The sequence below is a fragment of the Strigops habroptila genome, chromosome 4 (assembly GCF_004027225.2).
Source record: "Strigops habroptila isolate Jane chromosome 4, bStrHab1.2.pri, whole genome shotgun sequence".
In the NCBI taxonomy this organism is placed as follows: Eukaryota; Metazoa; Chordata; class Aves; order Psittaciformes; family Psittacidae; genus Strigops; species Strigops habroptila.
Genome location: NC_046358.1, coordinates 78,328,372 through 78,349,441, shown reverse-complemented (window position 1 = coordinate 78,349,441; position 21,070 = coordinate 78,328,372). Strand labels below are relative to the sequence as shown.

Below are 21,070 nucleotides of genomic sequence, written 5' to 3'. Positions count from 1 at the left end.
CAGGCTGGAGAGTTAAAGTAGGCAGAATAACTTTGCGAAGCACCACGTAACAACAGAGAGAAAACTAATCAATCACTTCGTTTGAAACTGTCAGTGGCTAAGTACAGATTACTTACTTTGCAGCTCCCCCTCCCCTGCTGACCCCTCCTAGCCATACCTACCAAGCACTCCTGTACTTTTTGTAGGACAGCGTTCTTTTTGTGAAGGCTTGGATTCAAAAGGTCCATCTCAGTCTTCCCCAGACTTGCAATGAAAGGGACACACAAAGGGCCTGAAACATACTCCAGGTACTCAATCCTGCAGAAAGAATTCAGATGGTCTCAGAATGTAAACCTGACCTTCATACACCCATAACCGCACCCATAAAATCTGCGATGATGGAGAAATTATACTTGAAAAATTGGCCTTGAAATACTATAAATGGACCAGGCCCAAAAAGTTGAAATTAATCCATACCTTACTTTAACTTACATCTTCTTCCAGTTCATCAGCACATGCACCTCACTTCAAAAAAAGGCTAAGGGTTACAAATAGCTGCAAGTGGATGAAAGTGCTCTGAGCTGCTTTAACACCATATAAAACGAGACTGTCTACAATTCTTAAACTTTTTCCCTTTCTCCTTTTTATGAGGAATAATTCTCTGATGAATGAAGATGTGGTGGGTGGACTAAGGACAGCAAGTAGTTTTAGACTAGGCTTCCTTTTTATCAAAGTCCAAGAGGCCTGCCAAATTAAACAAAATGATGATCTTCACCATCCAGAGCGTCCAGCAGCCTCTGCAAATAAAGTTATATCCCAAAGCTGCACAAGTCCAGCCTTACCAGGGTTTGTAGGCAAGAGTACCAGTGACTTTTGATGGCCCTGAACAAGCAACATGCAACTGTTGGCCAAATAACCTGGTGCTGCAGCTTGTAGAAAGTCTTATATTAAATTCTTTCTATTATTATTTTTTTATTTTTAAAGAGAATAATGCCTTTACAAGCAGAATCCTTTTCTTCCCTTTTTTTTCAATTAAAAATATTCCAGGAAAAGAACAGTTCTCATTCCCTTTTATCCCTTTAAGCATGTTGGAAGAAAGAAAGAAAGAGAAAGGGGAATTAACAAGTTGTACAATTCAGGAGTTCCTATCAAGGTACAATTTTTTTTTTCTTTTTTCAGGAAGAAAGCTGTCACTGAATATTACTTGGCTATTTGAATAAAGCAAAGTTTTGCTAACTTACAAAAATGTCTTTGAACACTGTCAAATGTTTTTAACCATACAGAGCAATATGCTTGGGCAGAACCCAATGGCTTTGTTGTAAGATATCCACTCTCAAAAACAACCTAAACAAATAAGCAAACCAAGTCTTACAACCTAGGGGAAAAAAAGAAAAAAAAAACAAAACCCCAAACAAAAACCCAAAACCAAAACTCAAAGAAAACAAAACCCAGCATAAGCTGTATTTATGTTACTTTTGTGATTCTAAACAATTTTGCTCAAGCAAGCCCAGCAAATGAACCCCTTTATTTTAGCAGACATCGGCAACAGTGTAAGCAGCAACATTAAAAGCTTTTTAACTTTCATTGCTGCCACACCACTGCGCCGCGATTCAGTCTGGGCATAGAGAGCTTCGGGGGGGCTGATTTCAAGGATGCAAGGGAATCCCCAACCGTGACAAAAATGGGCTATATTAAAAGACACTAAGTATTACCGACTTGCACTTGAGACCGATTTCAGCTACAATCAGTGACCACTTTTTATAAACTACCATTTGTTTGAATCATCAGTTTTCTTAGGACTGAAGAGATTATTTTAAAAGTGCTCAGAAGGACTAATCTGAATGTAGTGCTACAGATGAAGTAACTTAAGATATAGTAAGATGTAACTCACGGAAGCACCAGTAAGAGGAATGGAGGCATAGATACATTGGAGACTTTCCAAAACTTCCAAGCCAAACAATTAACCTAAAAGCAACAAAAATTTAGTATCTTGAACATGTGGAAATTTGGAGGAAGAATGAAATTACGGTTTGCTTATTACAGATAATTTAGCATATATAAAACTGCATATTATCTTCAAAGAGCATTTTTCTTTGGCTTTTTTATAGTCGTTTAGAGTTTTCTTTTTGTAAACATCAGAGATGAAACATCCTGTATTTGGGTGCATGAGAGCATTGATATGTTTTCAAAATCTACATATATTTTCAGATTACTCATGAATTAGGAAGTAGAATGACCGGAGGAATTTCTTACAATTCATAACAAATGAAATCATCAAAATGAAGTATAATAGACAAATTCACACATAAAAGATTTAAATGAAATAAGTTAACAAACAAGCTCACACATACAAGATTAAAAAATAAAAAAAAAAATTAACCAAATTCTAATTTACCTACAGTTTGGATATTAGGTAGTATGTTTATGTACACAAAGTCTTACTTTGGTTTTACCTGATATGGAGAAAGTAGATGAAGATTCATTTCAAAGAATTTGAAAGTGTTTAAAAAAATGTCTGTACCCATACTTTCAATGTGTTGACAAGTTACTCCTTTCACAAGCTGTCCTGTGCTGATAGGAAAAGCAAAGTTCAATCTTTTGAATGTTTAAGCAGGATCTAGTCCTTACTTCCCACAGCCATGTCCTAAAATACAGTTTCTTGACCACCTCTCTTTCCCATTTCTTGTAACTGAAAGGCTGTTGAAAGTAAAAACGTAATCAAATTGAAAAAATATTGATTGAGCCTTAAAATACCAAAACCTCTGCAATCCTGATTTTGGATCGGGAGACCCTTTTTAATGAGGAAGGTGAATTCTCCTGTGGCATCAAGGAATGAATAAACATAAGATAGTACAAAATAACCACACACTGTTTACCTCAAAAATGCTCCCATCACAAAACTAGACTTACACCCCATTTCAAGACAGACTGTCATCCATACCTTAGAAGATCAACAGGGTAGTTTTTCTTAGACAGTAATTCATACAGATATAAAGCCTGAAATAAAACCCACCATATTTAAAGTTAAGCTTAGGTAATCCAGTTGAAAGATACAATAACTACTGCAAGGTTTTTGTATGCTTAACTCTCTTAAGTAGTCTAAAGGTATTTCTATAGTTCAGCTTGGCCAACCAAAACGTTTGTCACCCAGTGCTGAACTACTTCTTCACAAGACAAGACATTGCTGACTGGCATTATGGGATGGTGTTAAACATGTCCATGGCACACAACCACTGAATAATTTGGGTTTGAAGGGACCTCTGGAGATCATCTGGTCCAACCTTTCATCTTTCTGGACAGAGTCATAGGGCTGACTGTACATGCAAATGTGTAGTATAGAATACTGGAAAGAGAAAATGCATGTAGCAGAATTTTGAAGACATTTAAACTCAGCATACTAATGCTTCCCTTTCCATAGCGTTGTCTCATAATGCTGCTTAGGCCCTAAATGACCTCCGGTTGTTTAAATCAAGATATATATATAGGACAGTTCCTTCCTTTTCCCAATGTTCCTTGAGCACACGTGTGTTACAACACTTTTTCTATTCTTCTATCACACTAAATTGCATTGAAATGGGAACTGCATAATAATTTTTACCTGGCTTCTTCTTAATTCTTTTTCTTTCATCATTGAAGAATTATATCCAGTCTGCTTCCATAAACCAGGAAGAGATATTTCTTTAAAGAAAGCTCCTGGTATATCTTTGAGTGATGAAGAAAAATCTCCAGATGCAGCTATCTAAAAAGAATAACAGATAAATACATGGCATTTCAGAACTGATGCTTAGATTTACAGGATTTGTCCTTTCTATTCTGTGTAATATTTCTCTTAAGAGGATAAAAGAAAAACATGCCAGCATTAAAAACGTCATGGAACTAAGCAAGAGAAAGCCTTCAAAATATACCTGGTGTTCAGAAAAATACATTAGAAATATTAACCATTGAGCTAAAACTCACATCTTGGTGACAACATTTTAAATCATGCTCTGCATTTCTGGTTATTGTGCTCATGTGCAGTGAGAACCTGCTGCACTGTCAAGTTTATAATCACCTTCCTGAGGATCCCTTGTTGTTGTGCAGGCGATAAATCAGATAAGTATTGGGATGTTGTGCCTCGAATAATGTGAGAAAGCTCTTTTGGGTTCATGCTGTAGAATGACTGGGTACTGATACCAGTTACCAATGCGCCCATCTGACTAACATTATAAAATGATAAAACCTGGAGAGATAACAGCACAAACAAACAAAGTTTTCTGGCTAGTGAACAGCAGATAGATATATTTTAAAGCAAAAGTTAATAAGTAAGTCAAAACTATTACTGTTGAATACTTAATACATTTCTTGCCTGAGGATGCACTTTCCTCAGATTTCTTCCAATTCAGACAAGTCTGTCCAGGGAACAAATGCAATAATTTTCCCAGAGACTCCTTTTTTTTGACACTTCAGAGAGGACCCTGACTCCTTCCTTACAGTATATTTGAATATATAGTCTGGGATTGCTGATAATGCAAATTCTGCTTAGGGCAGTAACACAGACAAAACAATATATACAACTGCCAAATACAAATTGTCATTCCCTCTGTTACTAGAAAATTACTTTGGGAAAAACTCTCGGATGTTTTTATTTGATTTAAACAGATTTTTCACACCACTAACAGTACTAAAAAGAAGTCTTGTACTAAACTTTTCAAGATCTATTGTTATTGTTGAGAAAAAGCCATTTCACTTTTAAAAATAAAAGGTAGGAAAGCTGTTATCAGAAGTACCTTTTCATGAGAGAGGTATTTACTGGATAAAATCATAACTTGGCTTTTTGTCCACCCAGAGACTTGGTTTAATGTTGCAATAGCATTATGCACCGCTTCAGATGACAAAGATTCCAGCTGACTTGAAGTTAGTCCAACTACAGCATCTGACAGAGATCCAAGGATATCATTCAATGTCTGGTTTTGCATGGCAATGTCCAGGAGTTGAGATTTGAGCTAAAGCAAACAAACAAACAAAAAAGCAGATGGGAAAGAAAAGATTTCCAAGAACCAATTTCCATTATCACCCACAAGTTTAAATGGAGTTTCTGCAATAGGCATTGCAACCATTTACTGACCACACACTTCATAAAAATTCAAAAACAGAACCACAGGTCTGAAAGGAATATGGAACAGGAGAAAACAGAATGAAAAAGGAATGAGCACTGTTTAAAATAGGAAGGGCTTTTATTCTTCGCATTATATGCTCAGGAACTATTTCTACTTATCTTGAGATCCCAGTAATTTTTCGCTCTTTTCCTTCTATATTCAAGAAGAAAGTCCCTTCTCCTCTGTTTTCAGGATTAGATTAGGCAAGAAGAACAAGTACTGTACCCACCTTCTGAACCTCAGCCTGGAAACCTCTCAGTTGATTACACTTAATCATTTGATGAAGTAAAGCCCGGGCCACAGCTGCATCCATCTGTTCCATGTCATCATAAAAGCAAACCAATAAACCTAGCCTATATAGAAGAAATACATTAGCTAACTTCTGATATAAAAGGTGTCACTCTCAGGAAACTGAAATACAGTGTGGTGCACCCTACTTGTGCTCAAAACTTGAGTCATTTCTGTTTGTCGCCAGTGCCTTAAACTGCAATCCTTAAAACTCCACGTAGCCTGAAATTGGGACACATATGCCCTCTTCTCTGTATTCAGCTGAACTCTACCTAGATTGCTTGTGCTGTCAAAAATTTAACTTTCCTAGTTCCTGTTGTTCATGGCTGGATTTTTCCAGCTAATGACTCCCCTCCCCATGGCAGAATTTGCAGTATAATCTCCACTTTGAATGGGATGGAGGGCTATTAGAAAGTCACTAGAAGTGGCTTGCTGAGTTCTTATCTGGATTAGTGGGATGTTTTGAACTCCAAATCCTGCTTGGATTTTACATATAACTCGTTCATGTGTCAGAGTAGCATCTAGAGCATTACACAGCCTCTAGCATTTCATGTTTAAACAAAGCCTGCTGTATTACACATCAAAAATATGACTGGCCAATGCATGGAGACCTGTCCAATTCAACAGTAGCTTGCAGAATCTGCACTGAGGTTGAGCGTCTCAGTTGTGCCAGCACAGCAGTTTGCAAGGCAGTGTTGTGAACTAGATGTGGAGCTCATTTTTCTTCACAGTACTAGTGCTGTATTATTTAAGTCAGCATTTCCATTGACCTCCATAATACACAATCACAGACATACTTGGTGGAGAGAAGGAGTCATGCCACCAGGGGTAAGCGCCTGCTGTAGGTGCCTTCTGACTTAGGCCTGCTGCTTATTTACTGCCATTACCTGCAGCCTTGCAAAGAAAGAGGTCTGAAGTGTGTATCACTTTCTCTGGACTTAAAACTTTACAGTGATGGTGATGAATTCGTTTGTAGGAAGCCTGAATCAATCCCTATGTCTCTGTAAAATCTCAGCCTTTGCTTTCAGAATTTACAATAGTAATAGGCAATAATGTCCAGATATGAACTAAATCAACAGTGGACAATGCTGCAACACTATCAAAAGCTCAGTATAATTTTGCAGTGCAGAAAGGCTTAGCTTTTAGTTCCTTTAGTCCCTCAACAACATCCTGCTCAGTGATATAATAAAACACTGCTTCAGCAGCCCATCTGAATTCATGGGACATCATCAAACGAACATACAAATCAAAAAAACATCTATAACAGCATTTTTATAAGAAATAATTACCTTCTGATGCATTATTGCATAGCCATCAAGAGCTCTTCATCTCCTTTGGGATTAGCAGCAATGAATAATACTACTTCTTAACAGTAAAAGTGCATTTAAATCATCAGTATGGTTAAAATGAGTAATATAAAATAAGTGTGTTGTAAAAACGGAATATATTAAGGATTATGGAGCATGACATTTCTCTCATCTGTGAGAACATGGCACCTCTTGTGAGCGGTAGAATAATTTTTAAGATTTCTGACATTGGAATTTAGAGCGTGGGCATAATTCTTCTCTCGCTTACACCTCCGACAACCAGCAGTATTTCATGGAAGTGTGTGAATTACATTGCAATAATGACAGGAGCTCTGAAGCCATAAAGCACATTCTCCATTAGTTTAAAACTCCAAGGTATCCCCCAAGGAGACTACAAATAACTTCACAGACAGTGGTGTCTTGGGACTAAATACATCCACTGATACGACAGCGTAAATGCAAATGTGGAGTACAGCACTTCCTCGCAGAAAGCTCACGCTCACTGCGTATTTATGAATAAGAGCAGTCTATTTTGGGTTTTTGTTATTGTTAAAGTAAGTTCAGTGCTGATTTAACAGCCCTGAAAATCCAGTATCCTGCTTAGACACATAACAGTTACATGCATTTAAACATGGCTCATCTCTACCCTGCAGGACAGGCTTTACATCTCTCCACTTTGCAATCTCTCTGGTGACACCCATGTCAGCTAAAACCCACCTGCAGTCCTGGCTGTCATGAACTAAGATTTCCTCCTTCAATCTTAACTGTAACATGATTTCCACAAAACACCTCCATCTTCTGTGACTCAAACAGCCAAGGCAACTCACGTCCCTCCATCCCAATTTATTTTATTGCTGTACTGTACAATGTGATGGAACTCTGACTGGGTCCCCCAGATACTGCTGTAGTCCTCCTACGAATACTACAGACAACTCCTCACTGTGAAGCAGGAGACAAAGCATTAGCTAATTAGGCACACTGCCAAATTTTCGTAAAGCAGCAATTCTTCACTGTTGCTAAACAGGGTTGGATTTCAGCCTAGATTTTTCTGCTGGAAGGGAAAAGCGATGCCACATCAACAGTTTCATCAGCTACTTATTGCTCCTCTCTCTCCTCCTTACTTATTCATTGTCTCCACACACAGCCATAAAAGAAAAAGAAAAGCAATCTTGCCTGTAGATAGTTGAAGTGTTTCTCATATCAAATCCTGATGAGTTTATTCTTTCCAGGAAGCCTTGTGCGAGCTCTGGTGTGATATCATACACCGTGTCCAACTGCTTTGTTGCATTGTCATAGCTAATGAATAGTCTTATCTGACCAGTGCAAACAAAATTATGAGTCAGAATTATGAAAAAATTACATCCAATAAAGTATGTTTGACACACTAAATTAATTGACTTCATTCATGTAACAGAGAAAGGAAGAAGCTACATTTGGATAATAAAGTATTTTTGAAGGCAAAGCTGAGTGAGCAATTCTCTGTCAAACTGTCAAATTATATGAAGGTCTTCATCACTGGTCCCTCAGCATCTCTCAGTACAAGTCACAGAAGTCTGATCCAGATAAATAATTACATATTAACGAAAGGCACTTTCAAATTCCAGAAAGAGAAGAATATTTGCATGGCAATGGATTTGGATTCTCTTTATATTTAAGTAATTAAAACATATAAACTCTTTTCATGTTTAAATTTGCATTTATGTTCATATTGTTTGTAGCTGACATCACTTGACAATGATTTATCCAACCACATTTTACTACTTACTTCACCGAGACTGATTTTCAGAATTTCTTCCAGTGGGAGATGGACCATGTATCTTCCCAAAATCCATAAGCTTTCTGCACTGACCCAAGAAGTTGATTCATTGAACTCTGTTTCATACAAATAAATACTTACTACAATGTTAAGAAAGTAATTACTTTTCAAATACATTGTACCCAGCATATTATTATTGCTAAATAATTAAAAAAAATCTGCAAATCAGAAAACTCCTTAGCACAAAGAGTCAGGTTCCCTCCATTAGCTAGATTTAGCTCCACATTTTTATAAGCCCATACGTTTTTAAATTTAAAGGAAATACTGGTTCAAATGTCTCAAATTTTCTCATATGAAAGCCATTGTTTTATGTTGTCAAAATAGAAAATGGATAAAGTGTGGGACAGAAAAAATGAAACCAATAATATTAAATATGGAGCAGCATTTTCAAAATTCTGTTTTCCTAACCAAATATACCAATTAAGAACACCAGGAAGGCATGATCCTGATACCACTTATTTCATTAATAAGCAATAGCAATAATGGAGAAAATGAAAAATCATTCATACATCTATATGGAAATAGGTTGGCAGAAAATACAAAATACCACATAATGGTTAAAAAATGTCATTCATTCAGTAATATTCTCTCAAGGACTTAAAATGAAATAAAGATCCACATATCCCCGAGAAAAAAAGCATATATGGACTAGGTGGGCACTCTGAGCCACAAAGACAATGTTTTTTCCAAGGCGTCATAATCTGGATGGCTCAGAGTGTGATACCTCTGAACATATTCCTTAGCAGTGCTGATACAACTCTGCTAAAATAAAATCAGTGCACTTTGAAGAGTTCTGGTATTTATAGGCTGAAAAAACCAGCCTATAAATATCAGAAGCTGAAGGACCCCATTTAGAAAGTGATTTTTTTTGAAAACACAGATCTAAGCTCCTCAGCTGAGACGAGATGATGCTCCCAGCAGACCTGGCACGCCTCCGGTGTTTTTAAGTGCTATTACCTCCCATTACCAGGAACATTAAGACAGTTGAAAGATATGATAGAAAAGTTAAGCAAAAACTAGCACAATTTAAGGATGTTGACTGTGGCCTTTAGTAGAACAGACTTGCAGTTACCAACCACAGTAGCAGTGATCCCCCAAAACTGGGTTTTTTTAAAATTTTTTAAATAAGGTACAAAATTCAACAGTTACTGTCTCCTGTTTTTGCAAGGGTTACCAGCATGCTTCACCTCTGGATACCCCCATGGTTTTAATATATGAAATGTGATAACTGAGTGACAAAGAAATTTCTTAAAAAGTTTGACTCTTAAGACATAGAAGCCACATGTCATCTCCTGCCAGCCCAGTGATCCAGCTGCAGGGGCTGCCTGGCACAGTGGGGAGATGCAGTATGATGGGAAAGCCCTCTGCGTTCTGCAGGCACAACAGAGACAGGGCGATGAGCTCTCTGACTCCAAAACCAGCAAAAATGCCTGGAAGGTAGCCCCATAAGCACCATAAATATGAGGCTTCTTTCAAGTTTTTTCTCTGCTAAACTACAGTGAGGAAGATGCTGCTTTTGCAGAGGGTTGATTCATTTCCCATGTGGCCCCAGTGGTATCCACATAAAAAGTTAAAGTGAATGAATTAGACTATTGCAGGCCTCTTCTGTTCTGCACTCTGTGCTGTGACGACTGGTGTGCAGAAACACTCAAGCGAGCTTTAGACTTGCCAACCTAGATGTTGGTAGCAGTCCAACTATGCCTGCTCAGGGCTGATGGGTTCTGCAGCTCGTACTACCACAACCAGCTGGCAATCACCCAGTTCCTTCAGGAGTGGATTCACTGTATCTGCACTGTTTTGCATTTGAAGCAGCAACGAAGACGTACGAGAGGCATGGTAATTCCCAGTCCCTCCTGAGCTGGGTGATCTTCTACAGATAGAGGGTTTGCTAATGTTTCAGACACAACCCAAGATGTCCAATGCTGTGGGTACTGCTGAGTACCATCAGGCAAGTTCTGCATCTTTGTTTCCCCAGTAATGCACTGGCAATAATACCATACTCATAGCAGCGTTGGGAAGTTCCTCTCTATGACTTAATGGGTTACTCTGCTATTTTGAAACAGCAAAAACCCCAGGAGCCAGATTTAGCTGCACTGAGGGAAGCAGGCATTTTGCCTTTGATTTCCAGGGAAAGAGGAAGAACATACAAACCTAAAAGTCTAAAACAGTCCCACAACAGCACTGCTGGGATGTTCAGTGAAACCCAAGTACTGGCTCTGATGCATTAGTGCTGCTGCTGCATTACAGCCCCCTCGTGGAGCCTGTCCTGCACTCTTCCAGCTGTGGCACTTTGTTTAAAGACACATTAACATTAACAAGGCAAACAGATGTGGTAAAATGCATAAAATCAGAATTAATAAATTTTGTCTTCATCTCATCCCTTTTCTGAACGAGTCAGTGCCATGTGCAACAGAACTTTCACAACATCCTGCATTTCCGTTGTATTTTAAACAGTGCATTGGCTAATGTATTCTGAGACAGATCTAATTTTCTACTCTGAATAGGAGTTCAGAGGTGAACAATACTGCTGTGCAGAGTAGCTGACAACTGTATCCTATTTAAGTCTTAGAAAAAGGACCCGAGTACAGAGACTTTATGCATAGCTCTGTGCACAAGAGATGAAAAGCAAGCATCTTTAGAGAACTATTTGCTATGAATACCAAATGTATTGTTTACTGTATTCAGGACAGCTACTCTTATACAGACCTGTGTTAAATTTGGGAAACTATTCAATACAATGGATAGGCCTTTTGCTGACTCTTTTTCTCTTATGATAAGAAAGTAGAAAACACTTTGTACATAACATACCACTCGTGTTATAGGGTTTTTGTAGAATCTGTTTCATCCAGACATATAGAGCTCTCTGTGTATTTGCTGAGGTTTTGTCGTAGAGGTCCTTGAATACTGTTGATCTAAGTGACACAAGGGCATGTTAGTTCACTAACGAGTTAACTATCTGAGTTTTTTTTTAAATCACAAACATGGGCAAATGCTTTTAGAAACAGCAACGCATAAGCAGAAAGCAGTATCTGGACAATAGACTGAGACCATATAGTAACCTCTCTTTAGAAGTATATATAGTCAGCAAATACTACATAGTTTTAATTGTGTCTGGAAAATAAATGGCTTACAAGTTTCTGAAAGCATCCTCCAGCAGAATGCTTGGGAGGCTCCCAATGACATCAGGTTGGAGATAGTTCACCGCTGATACACGCAAAACCTGGCTTAGGATATCCACACAGTCCAAAGCACTCAGAACCAGAAAGCATTTATCCAGTGTTATAAGGAACAAGGTCCTGTTTACTCCTGGGCTTTGAAAAATTCTCTCTCTAGTTTTGTCCCAATCAAGAATAATATTTCCCATTTCCTGCAAGCAACAAAGGGTTAAAAGAACAACTCTTTGATTAATTCAGTATTTGTTCATTTTGAGGCCTGACAGAAAGCACTCTATAAAAAAAATGGTGCTGTTCTCATGAAAAATAGCTGCAAAATACTGTCTAGTGCATTCCTTCAGATAATTTGTTTCTAGCATTGATCAGAGACCAGCTTGAATCTTTTGACAAAATCAAAATGAAAAACATAAAAATAATCCAAATGGCTGAAGTTATAGTGTATGCTCTCATGAAAGAATTAGCTACTTGGAAAATGAAAGGATATCGGAATTGAATGAGTATTATCTCATGTTTGAATACTGGATTATACAGTGTTTGTTCTGGGCAGTCACCTCGTGTGTCTGGGGAAATACACTCCAGTTCTCCCAGATTAATCTCCCCCTCTCAGCAATACTCACACTGGAGGCCCTTCCTCCTGGCAGAGAAGATGCCAAGTGCTCTCACACACCAGGCTGTGATCCCACCCCTTCAGTGAGATCCCCTCTGCAGGGGCTATCCTTCCTTGGGTGGCACTCACTGATTTTGTGCAAGACTTTCAAGATGGGTCACACAGGAGGGACACCACAAAGGCAATAAATGATGTTATACTGCCTCTCCTCCAAATTGCCTAAAAATTTGCTTGCATGCTCCCATAACTAATTAATAAGATAACTAACTTCACCTTCTTTAGTCATCATGGCGCTCTTTCCAGCCACTGAAGAGAAGCAAATACTCCTTGAGAACAACTGGTCCTACCTACCTTAGACACTGGGTAGGAAGGTAAATCATTCTCTGGAGACATGTTTCTCTCCACTGATAACAGAGAAAATCCATATAGCCAACTTGCACTTGGCACCAAACTTTTAGACAACAAGAATTAAGTAAATCCAACGTAAGAAGTGGGGCTCCTGGAATCTAATCCAAGCCAACTCAGTAACTACATGTCATGCACTGAGAGACCCCAAGTCTGGCCCTGTCCCATTTATCTGAACCACTGACAGCAGCTTTTCTTTTCCACAAGTGCAGAGTGACTTACAAGATGGCCCTTTCTGTTGTTGAAGAGATACTTCATTGCAGTTTGGAACTGCTGCTGATCGAGCTGTTGAAATTCGGACAGTAGTTGCCTAGGCTGGTATAAAAGATTCTTCAGGTAACTTTCTATGGACATCTGAAGTATAGAAAAATACGCATAATATACATAAATATACATAAAACTCATACTATTGTACTAGAGCATCTTTTACTCCCTGAAAATCTCTGCTTAAGGAGGGTTAAGTGTTTAGCTCCTGTATTGTCTGTGTTGTCAACAACTTGAACAACTATAAACACAAGCAGTAAACAAAATAATCTAAATGTAATTCTGAAAGACAGTAGTTTTTAAAGCCTATTCTTGGATTGAGCCAAGTGGTACAAACAAGTCCTCTGAAGTGAACCATTTAACAAAGATGCCTCAGGTTCTCACTTCATAAACCAAGAGTAATAATACTTTTCTGCTTCACACAGCAGGGCTGTGAAAATGAAACTTTTAAAGAGCTAAAAAAAGAAAAAAAAAATCAGGTACTGTGTGCATGCTATTATTACTTAAAAAAAGGAAGGAAATGTGCAATTAGATGGGAGGAAAAGTCTGTACCAGGTTGTAAGGCAAAAATATTCTCTCTCACATCAAACTGCATTACGAGGTATCAATCTCATGCCTGTTTTGAATATCTAAGGGGAATTCTAACACTGGAACAGAAAACACTGTAAGGCTCATTAGCACAAGACTGGAGTAAAATCCCTTCTAATTCCTGACAGAATTATTTCAGAATTACTTTGGAATTTGAGTTGAAACTGTTCTTTGCTGGTTTTGCTTAGCTTGCATTGCCACCAACAAATATTAAAACAGATAGGTCCCTGTTGTCTGCTTACAGCCTTAAACTGTTAATAAATGTAATCAAATGGGAAGAACCAATGGTAGTCTCACATAGCTTTGGATGAGCTGTGACAGTGAAATGGAACTTGGGAAATGGTTCAGGTGCTGCGGAGCTACATGGCGGTGGGCTTCTGGGAATGCCTGAGGCTCAGAGAGCACACATTTGACACTTTTTCAGAGCGTGTGTGTGCACAGGTAGGGAGGATGGACGGGTTCAGGCTTCGATTAGCAGGCTACAGCTCCACTTAAACCAGCTCATAGCTAATCATAATGAGCAGGGATGAAGAACAAGGGCTTCTTCTTACATCACTTACACACTGACAATTTACAGAAACAGAGATCAGAGGAGCTTTTAAAAGTGAATGTGTTTTGTAGGATGCTCTGGAGTCTCTCATTCCATCCAAAGCCGCGCAAACTACCTCCACAGTCAAAATCTGGGAGAAACCTGCCATTCTGGGGAGAACAGCATGTATATACACTCAGTTCAGAAACAAAAACTGAATCTGAAAACTCCTAACATCTGTTTTCCATCAGAGGAAAAGCAAAAAGATCTTACTATTATTTCTGCCTTGCATACTCCTGCAATCTTAGGGGAAAAAAGACAACCAGAAACCCTATTCCTATTTCCTACTTATCTGCTACACTGTAGATTTGTTAGTTACCTCTATTACTGACAACATAATTTTGGCTACAGAGATGGTTGCTTTTTTAAATAACCATTTTAAATGGCACAAACCTGTAGGCTGCTAAGAGTGAACATAACTTCCTGTGCATGAAAATGTGCCATGACTTTTGTAAGCATATCTGCTGTCCAGGCATTAGTACTGTAACAGAAAACAGGACCAAAACCACCAGTAAAGTAATATAACATGTAAAATAGCAGATTACAAGACAAAACAAGAAAAACACTGCTACTAATACAATAATGACACGAGTATTTAGCTTTCTGGCCTAACCAGACTAATAGCCAACTAATTTAATGCAATGAAAACACACAGTTCAGTGAGGAACGGAATGAGGTTTTTTCATCTAATGCCACAACCACCCACAATGATCTCTACTTTCCAATGTGCTGCTATTAGTACCATCTCCAGGCACAAGACAAGCTGTGCTGTGGCTAGCCCAGAGCTATAGGTGTGCTTCCTGGCACCCCATTATACCTCTTCTGAACCGCTTCACAAAGAAAGTACAGTGACTAATGTCTGCTTCCTTTTCCTCAGCAGAGTCATTAATTTCAGTGTGCCTTCTTTACACAGCCATTGATTTTCTCAAAATATGTAGGAGTAGAAATTGCTTCTGAGGCTTATAGTGCTTTTTCAAATTTAGAAAACATTAGCAAATAATTCAAAAGTCACCAGGAGCTGGAAGTGGGATAGATGGGGGATGGAGCGGGACTGAAAGAGAGAGATGGACAGAAAGCTGGAACCGCACTTGATTTCCTTAAGAAGCCATTCTGAAACATATGAATGAAGTTAATTGTCAGAACATTTGAAAACTGTAGCTGGTATTTATTCTCAATCTCATTCTATGTATGTTTTTTGCTTCATCATGAAAACCATCTTTTTCCTTGCTAAGAGGAAATACTCCTCACAGGAGATCTACACCAAAGTAATCATACGTGCCAATTTTATTCTATCCATAATGTTCCAGTTTCAGTGGAAATGAAACAGATCATATCTGAAGTGCAAGATAATACCAAAAAATCAAGACGGTGAGAATAATACATTACCTTTGAAAATGAAGTATATCAAGGAGGGCTGCACATGAAAAATGGAACATAAAAAGTTATGGTGAGATATTGAGTTTTAATTCCTTTTAGAAGCATAAGTGGGAACAATTTTGTACATTACCATTCAGATATTTCCCAGTTATTACTTCCTCCTAAGAAAAAATAAATAAATATATGTAATAAATTATTATTTATAGATTATAATAGAAAATGTTAATAGATCAAATAAAAATACTAACCACAGCTTTGTGTAATAATGGAGGCAAATCTGTAAAAGATTATCCCATTACTCAAGGTTGATTTAATGTTTTACCATTCAACTGTGTTACACAAAAATACATGCATTGTATGCAGAGATCGAAACCATGTATACACATATAATTTATTTATAAGCATTTAATGCAATTTTGATTAAAAGTATTTACACAAACATAGTGGGAAAAAAAGGCTGTTACATAATAAACAATCTTGGTTAAATTCTTCGCTGACAGAGCTCCATGAAGTCAAGAGAGCAGAGAATATGGTCCTAGTTACTAAACAGTACTGCATCTGTTTTACTACATACAGCTTTTTCCATCCACACAAAATACATCCCTCACACAGGAGTTCTGATCTTACCTTCAGAGTTTTGACTGTGTGTAATCTCAGCATGATTCACTGATATCAATAAGAAACATATCTTCAAAAGTCTGGACATTTCTTCTAGTGCTTATTAGAATCAGAAGATATTTAAATTGAAAAGGAAAACATAAAGAACAGTCAAAAGACAATATTCACCCAAAACTTTCACAGCTATAAATCAGAGACAGACTAAGCTATGGAGTACAGATAGAGATCAGAATTATCTAAAAGTGCTTGCACCCAAGTTTTTAATTTAGGTCTTTTTCCAAGATAGAGATATATTTTATGCAAATACAAGTCTGTCAAGTGTGCATGTGCAGACAAATTTACTTCCCTTTTACCAAGTAGCTCTTTTAATTTCCTTCCTAGAAGCACTGTTTACTTACTATGTCACTTTCCACCTCAGTATGACTTAATGCAGTTTTGTAAAAGCAAACAAATCCTTTTAAATTCAGATGAAATGGAAAAGAAATAGAGGGAGTAAAAAAGGAAATAGTAAACAAGCTCCAAACAAACCCTAAGCTTTCTCTAGCTTGTTAAATTGCCTGCACAATTACTGCAGACCAGGTCTGGGACTCTCCATTTGCAGGTCTCCGAACTCAAACAGTTGGAGAGCCCAGTCGTCTTGCTCACCCCATGGCACTGCAGGTTGCTCTGGGCAGGGAGGGTGAAGGAGTGCTCCCCTTCCCTCCTGCTGTCACTCTATAAAGAGGGCAATGTCCTTATGCCCTTCTGAAGCAGAGGGAAAGTGACGCATATGGGAAAATTGGAGTTCAAGACCACGCCACTTCATTTAGGTGGATCAAAACTCTTAACTCTTTGTACTCACAAGCATACTATCAATTTTTCGCCATCAGCTAGGACATACTTTCTATGGAAATGTGTGTTTTAGTAGTTCTTGCTATCGCTGCTGCCCTCTGCTATAAAGATCATTGAAAGATAAATTAGCTGGAAGGACACTAACGGGATACCTGGAGCTTTTCATCAGGGTGTGTCTGATTCTTATCAGAAAAGACTGATAGTCTCACAGTTGTCCTACATGAAATGAATTTGTTGCTTTCAGTCTAGTTCCTGAAGGACAAGGATGCAGATTGCAATAATGCAATGGGATGGAAAGGAAGCAGAGACTGAGCAGGTCTTGCTGCAGGTGTTTCTGCAGCCATATGCCCTCCGCAGTGCTGAGGATCATGAACTGTTTTAATCCACACTGCACTAAGTTTACTGCAGAGAGGATTTTCTGCCTCTGCACTCTCAGCCTGGCCCTCTGCCCAGCTGTGAGAATGGTGACTGTGAGACATTCGATGATGCCCTGCTTTGTAGATTGCAGCTTCTTACATTGGGATTACTCCCCAGTATTAAAAAATTACATGGAGAGCCCTGGTGGCAAACTTCGCTCTGATGCCGAGATGACTTTGTCAGGCTTTCTCTCCCTTTCCTTTATGTCAAGGGTATATCTGAACAGGCTTAATTTCTGCATTTCCTTTTGCTGTTGAATTTGGATCCATTCTCTCTTTTTTAATTAAAAGATCTCTGCCACAGCTTGAGTTACAGATCTGAACATCTGATAAATATGAACGCCTTTTACAGATTGTTTAATCTCATGTTTCAGCAAGGTACTCTTTTGTGAAAACGCCTTTCAACAGCCTCTAGCAATACTTCAGTCTATCACAAATACTTAACTCCAGTCTTTAAACAGGAGTGACTCAAACTGACAGATGATGAAAAATTTAAACATTAAGACTTTAAGAAGCTATTGCCTCTGTCCTGTTCTTGCACAGACTGAAACCCTTTTCAGCCATTCTTTTGGGAGCACCACAGTACGTCTCTCATTCAGACGTATCTGGTTTCATGGACAATGAACTTTCTTGTGTTTGTTTCTGCCTTTGCCCTATTAATTTTGCAGTAAGGTTTGATTACTCCGCATAGTTTAAATCATGCTACAAATGTCAATCCTGATTTGTTTATTCCAATTCATTCACTTTGATCGGGGAGTATATTTTAATTAAAGCATGCTAAATTAATATATAAGGAGATTAAATGCTAAGGAAAGTGCTTTTTTTATCCTGACTAACTCCAGTGAACAATTGGCAGGTGCAGAAAAAGTCTGCTGTGGAATAGCCCTGCTTGATAAGGCAATCTGCGGGATGAAACAGTTCCTCTGGCAATGAAACAAGGCTGTTTGCTGAAGTTCACTGCAGCTTTTAGACAATCCCAAATCATGCTGTGGGGATCTCTTGCAGATTACATCCAGCATTTCCCCAGAGATTGTTCCTTGCACCATGGCAGCATATGCTATGATCAGATCTCTGAGATGTCACCCTTGCAGGACTCTCTGGTTATGAGGAGCTCCCAGATTGCCTTCTCCTCTTGCTCCCTAAACAGCCGCTCTGCCATGTAAAGAAATCCTAGACATTTTATCACTCACTCCAATGCAGCCGCTGCCTTATCTGAGGCTTGATAACCAGAAAGCTAACCTCATAACCAGAAGTCTTGCTGATAAGCACTTGCACAAGCAGGGCCCACCCTCCCCCTTGCAGCCAGGCTACCAGCACCCCTGGAAAAAAGAACTACATGTAGTAAGGGAACCCTCAAGGGGTTCAGGTTGGAAAAGGACAGAGGGAAGTAAAAGCCAAGCAGAAGAGAAGGAAAAGATGGTGGGCTCTTGGGGAGAGCCAGGACCCCACAGCACTTCACCTACCTGTGCTGCACGCACCTCCTTCCCTGCGCTGGCAGTGCAATGAGCTGGGCGGCTCCAGCCAGACCCCGAGAGCAGGGGGCAGGGACTGGGCCAGCACCGCCTCACAGCCTCAGGTGTCTGCACAGCAGCACCCAACCTTCAGCCAGACACGACAGGGGAAGTGTCTGCTGGGGGTCCCAGAGGCAGGCAGAAGAGGAGGCTTCCCCTCCTGAGAAAAAGAGAGCTCAACGAGTTGCGGGGGGAGACACAGCACCAGGCTGGTGCTTCCCAGCATCCTGTTACCCCCCATCTCCCACTCTGGGCACAGGCAGGTCGCCCTGGGCTTCTCATAGTGGGATACAAACCAACCGTACCTGGGATCACCCAGCGAAAAGGGGTGTAGTTTCTGCGAGATGAAGTTGTTCCAACTTTGTGTTGAAAGTTTCCGACTAAATCATGCCTTTGCACAGCATCTTTTTCCTGCGATGCAACACATCCAGTGCCACCTTGACAGAACAGATAGTTTAGTTACTCTCCAGGGCAAAACATGGCATATTAGTGAGACCACTGAAGCGCAAATTGCACCATCACCCCTAGCAGGATATGGACAGCAGAGGGACAAGGCAGGTTCCCCAAGCCTGGGAGTAATGAGTTTGGACACTGGACTTGCAACAAATACTTGTTCTGTTGAATGGTATCTTGAAGTATTTCAGGCAATTTAACCGACTACTGGACTCAAGAGCTTCTTTGCATGGGCTGTATGACATTAACTGCACACAAATACTCTTTCAAGGCCTGGAAAGAGAAAAAAGCCCCTTCCCTGACACAGTGAGCCATGCTGCATTCCTTCCTTTGCAAGGAACTCTGATTCTAGAAGTAAGGGTGTAGGTACAGCTCCTTAGGGCTACTCCGCACATTCAACAGACTAAGCAGGTTTTCAACCCTGCTGAATTTAAGCTTACTCTGTCCATAGTTTTTCCCCATTATTGCTCATGTTTTAATAAGTGTTTTAATTCCTCATCTCAAGTGTAAGAATACTTGTTTAAATAGAGCAAACAAAAATTCACAATTAAATTATAATTAAAAAAGCCCAACCCAAACCCAAACCAAAACCAATTATTACTTACATTGCACCTTCTGACTCAAAACCTCTCAAAGCTATTACAAACCAAAGTCCTAAGTGGCAGGACTAAAAGATATCAGATGTGAAACACAGTCTCTCATGTGATATTTAACCTGTGGGATTAAAACACTGAAGTACATTTGAAGATGTTTGTCTTAATACATATGTGCCACATGAAGCTGAATTCATTACACATTCAGAAACATTTTCCCACTACTGATGAGTATAAATGAAGAAAAATGAATAGATTCGTTCCAGAGCATACATAGCTCATTTCTCCAACAGACAAGTCTGATTGTGCCAAAACTCAACAGCACATTATAATACTGAGAATAATACTGAGCCTGAATTACTGTTGGAAAAAACCCCACCAGCCAACCCCCTCGCCCCATCCTACAGAATACTTACTACTCCACAAAGATGAATGAGAACAAAAGGCTATTAAATTAGCAAGAGAAATCACTAACCATCAGGGAGAGGAAGTCCAAGGTAAACCTAAAAAGACATGCTGATACATCCTACCTGGCATAAGATCACCAATCATTATAAAAAAACCCCACAAAAACAACAAACCAAACATAACACACAATGTTTTTAGACTTCAAAAGCAAAAGGTAAGTCAGTTCTTATTTACTTACCAGCTGATACACAAGTTGTGGTTTCTTTGCTCTCACAACTTACATCCCAAAGCAATACAAGATGTATACCTGCAGTCCTGTACTACTTATGCTGCTGCTTGTTGTTTTAGAGGAAGATTATATCCCAACTGCCAGAAATCAGCTATTTTAAGCACACTTTTAAAAACATGTTAAAATAAATGGCATTTATTTATTGTCCCTGAAGAAAGTGTCCCAAGCTAGCAAAAACCTTCACGATCAGGTCCCTATAGGCTGATTCTCAGAGGCAGTTTGACCTGCAACATTTGCAAGAAACTGCCTGCAAGTTTTTTAAGCTGAAAACTTTTGGGGACAACTTGCTTAGAAAGTTTGTTATTAAAACCATCAGTTTAAAGTGCAGTTTTGGCAAGTTCTACCATCAGCCCTTCAGCTGGAAAATAGCATATGCAAAAGCAATGAGGATTTATGAGGCTTTGAGAGCAACATGAAGGAAAC

General features: G+C 39.0%; 1 protein-coding gene across 1 annotated transcript in view; it reads right to left on the bottom strand.

Annotated features, from left to right (window-relative positions):
- The window catches only part of OTOA (otoancorin), a 44,659-nt gene extending 25,421 nt beyond the window's left edge, over positions 1 to 19,238 (bottom strand). The window contains exons 1-20 of the mRNA XM_030483895.1: positions 19,210 to 19,238; positions 18,857 to 19,064; positions 16,156 to 16,245; positions 15,777 to 15,805; positions 15,659 to 15,689; positions 15,538 to 15,565; positions 14,545 to 14,632; positions 12,933 to 13,064; positions 11,657 to 11,892; positions 11,334 to 11,437; positions 8,475 to 8,581; positions 7,883 to 8,022; positions 5,344 to 5,467; positions 4,746 to 4,961; positions 4,031 to 4,198; positions 3,578 to 3,718; positions 2,921 to 2,976; positions 2,433 to 2,550; positions 1,871 to 1,944; positions 162 to 297 (exon numbers count right to left, since the gene is read on the bottom strand). Of these exons, the coding sequence (XP_030339755.1) occupies positions 162 to 297; positions 1,871 to 1,944; positions 2,433 to 2,550; positions 2,921 to 2,976; positions 3,578 to 3,718; positions 4,031 to 4,198; positions 4,746 to 4,961; positions 5,344 to 5,467; positions 7,883 to 8,022; positions 8,475 to 8,581; positions 11,334 to 11,437; positions 11,657 to 11,892; positions 12,933 to 13,064; positions 14,545 to 14,632; positions 15,538 to 15,565; positions 15,659 to 15,689; positions 15,777 to 15,805; positions 16,156 to 16,234 (2,007 nt within the window). The 5' untranslated portion in view covers positions 16,235 to 16,245; positions 18,857 to 19,064; positions 19,210 to 19,238. The remainder of the gene's footprint in view (positions 1 to 161; positions 298 to 1,870; positions 1,945 to 2,432; positions 2,551 to 2,920; positions 2,977 to 3,577; positions 3,719 to 4,030; positions 4,199 to 4,745; positions 4,962 to 5,343; positions 5,468 to 7,882; positions 8,023 to 8,474; positions 8,582 to 11,333; positions 11,438 to 11,656; positions 11,893 to 12,932; positions 13,065 to 14,544; positions 14,633 to 15,537; positions 15,566 to 15,658; positions 15,690 to 15,776; positions 15,806 to 16,155; positions 16,246 to 18,856; positions 19,065 to 19,209) is intronic.
- Between the last annotated feature and the right edge of the window lie 1,832 nt (positions 19,239 to 21,070).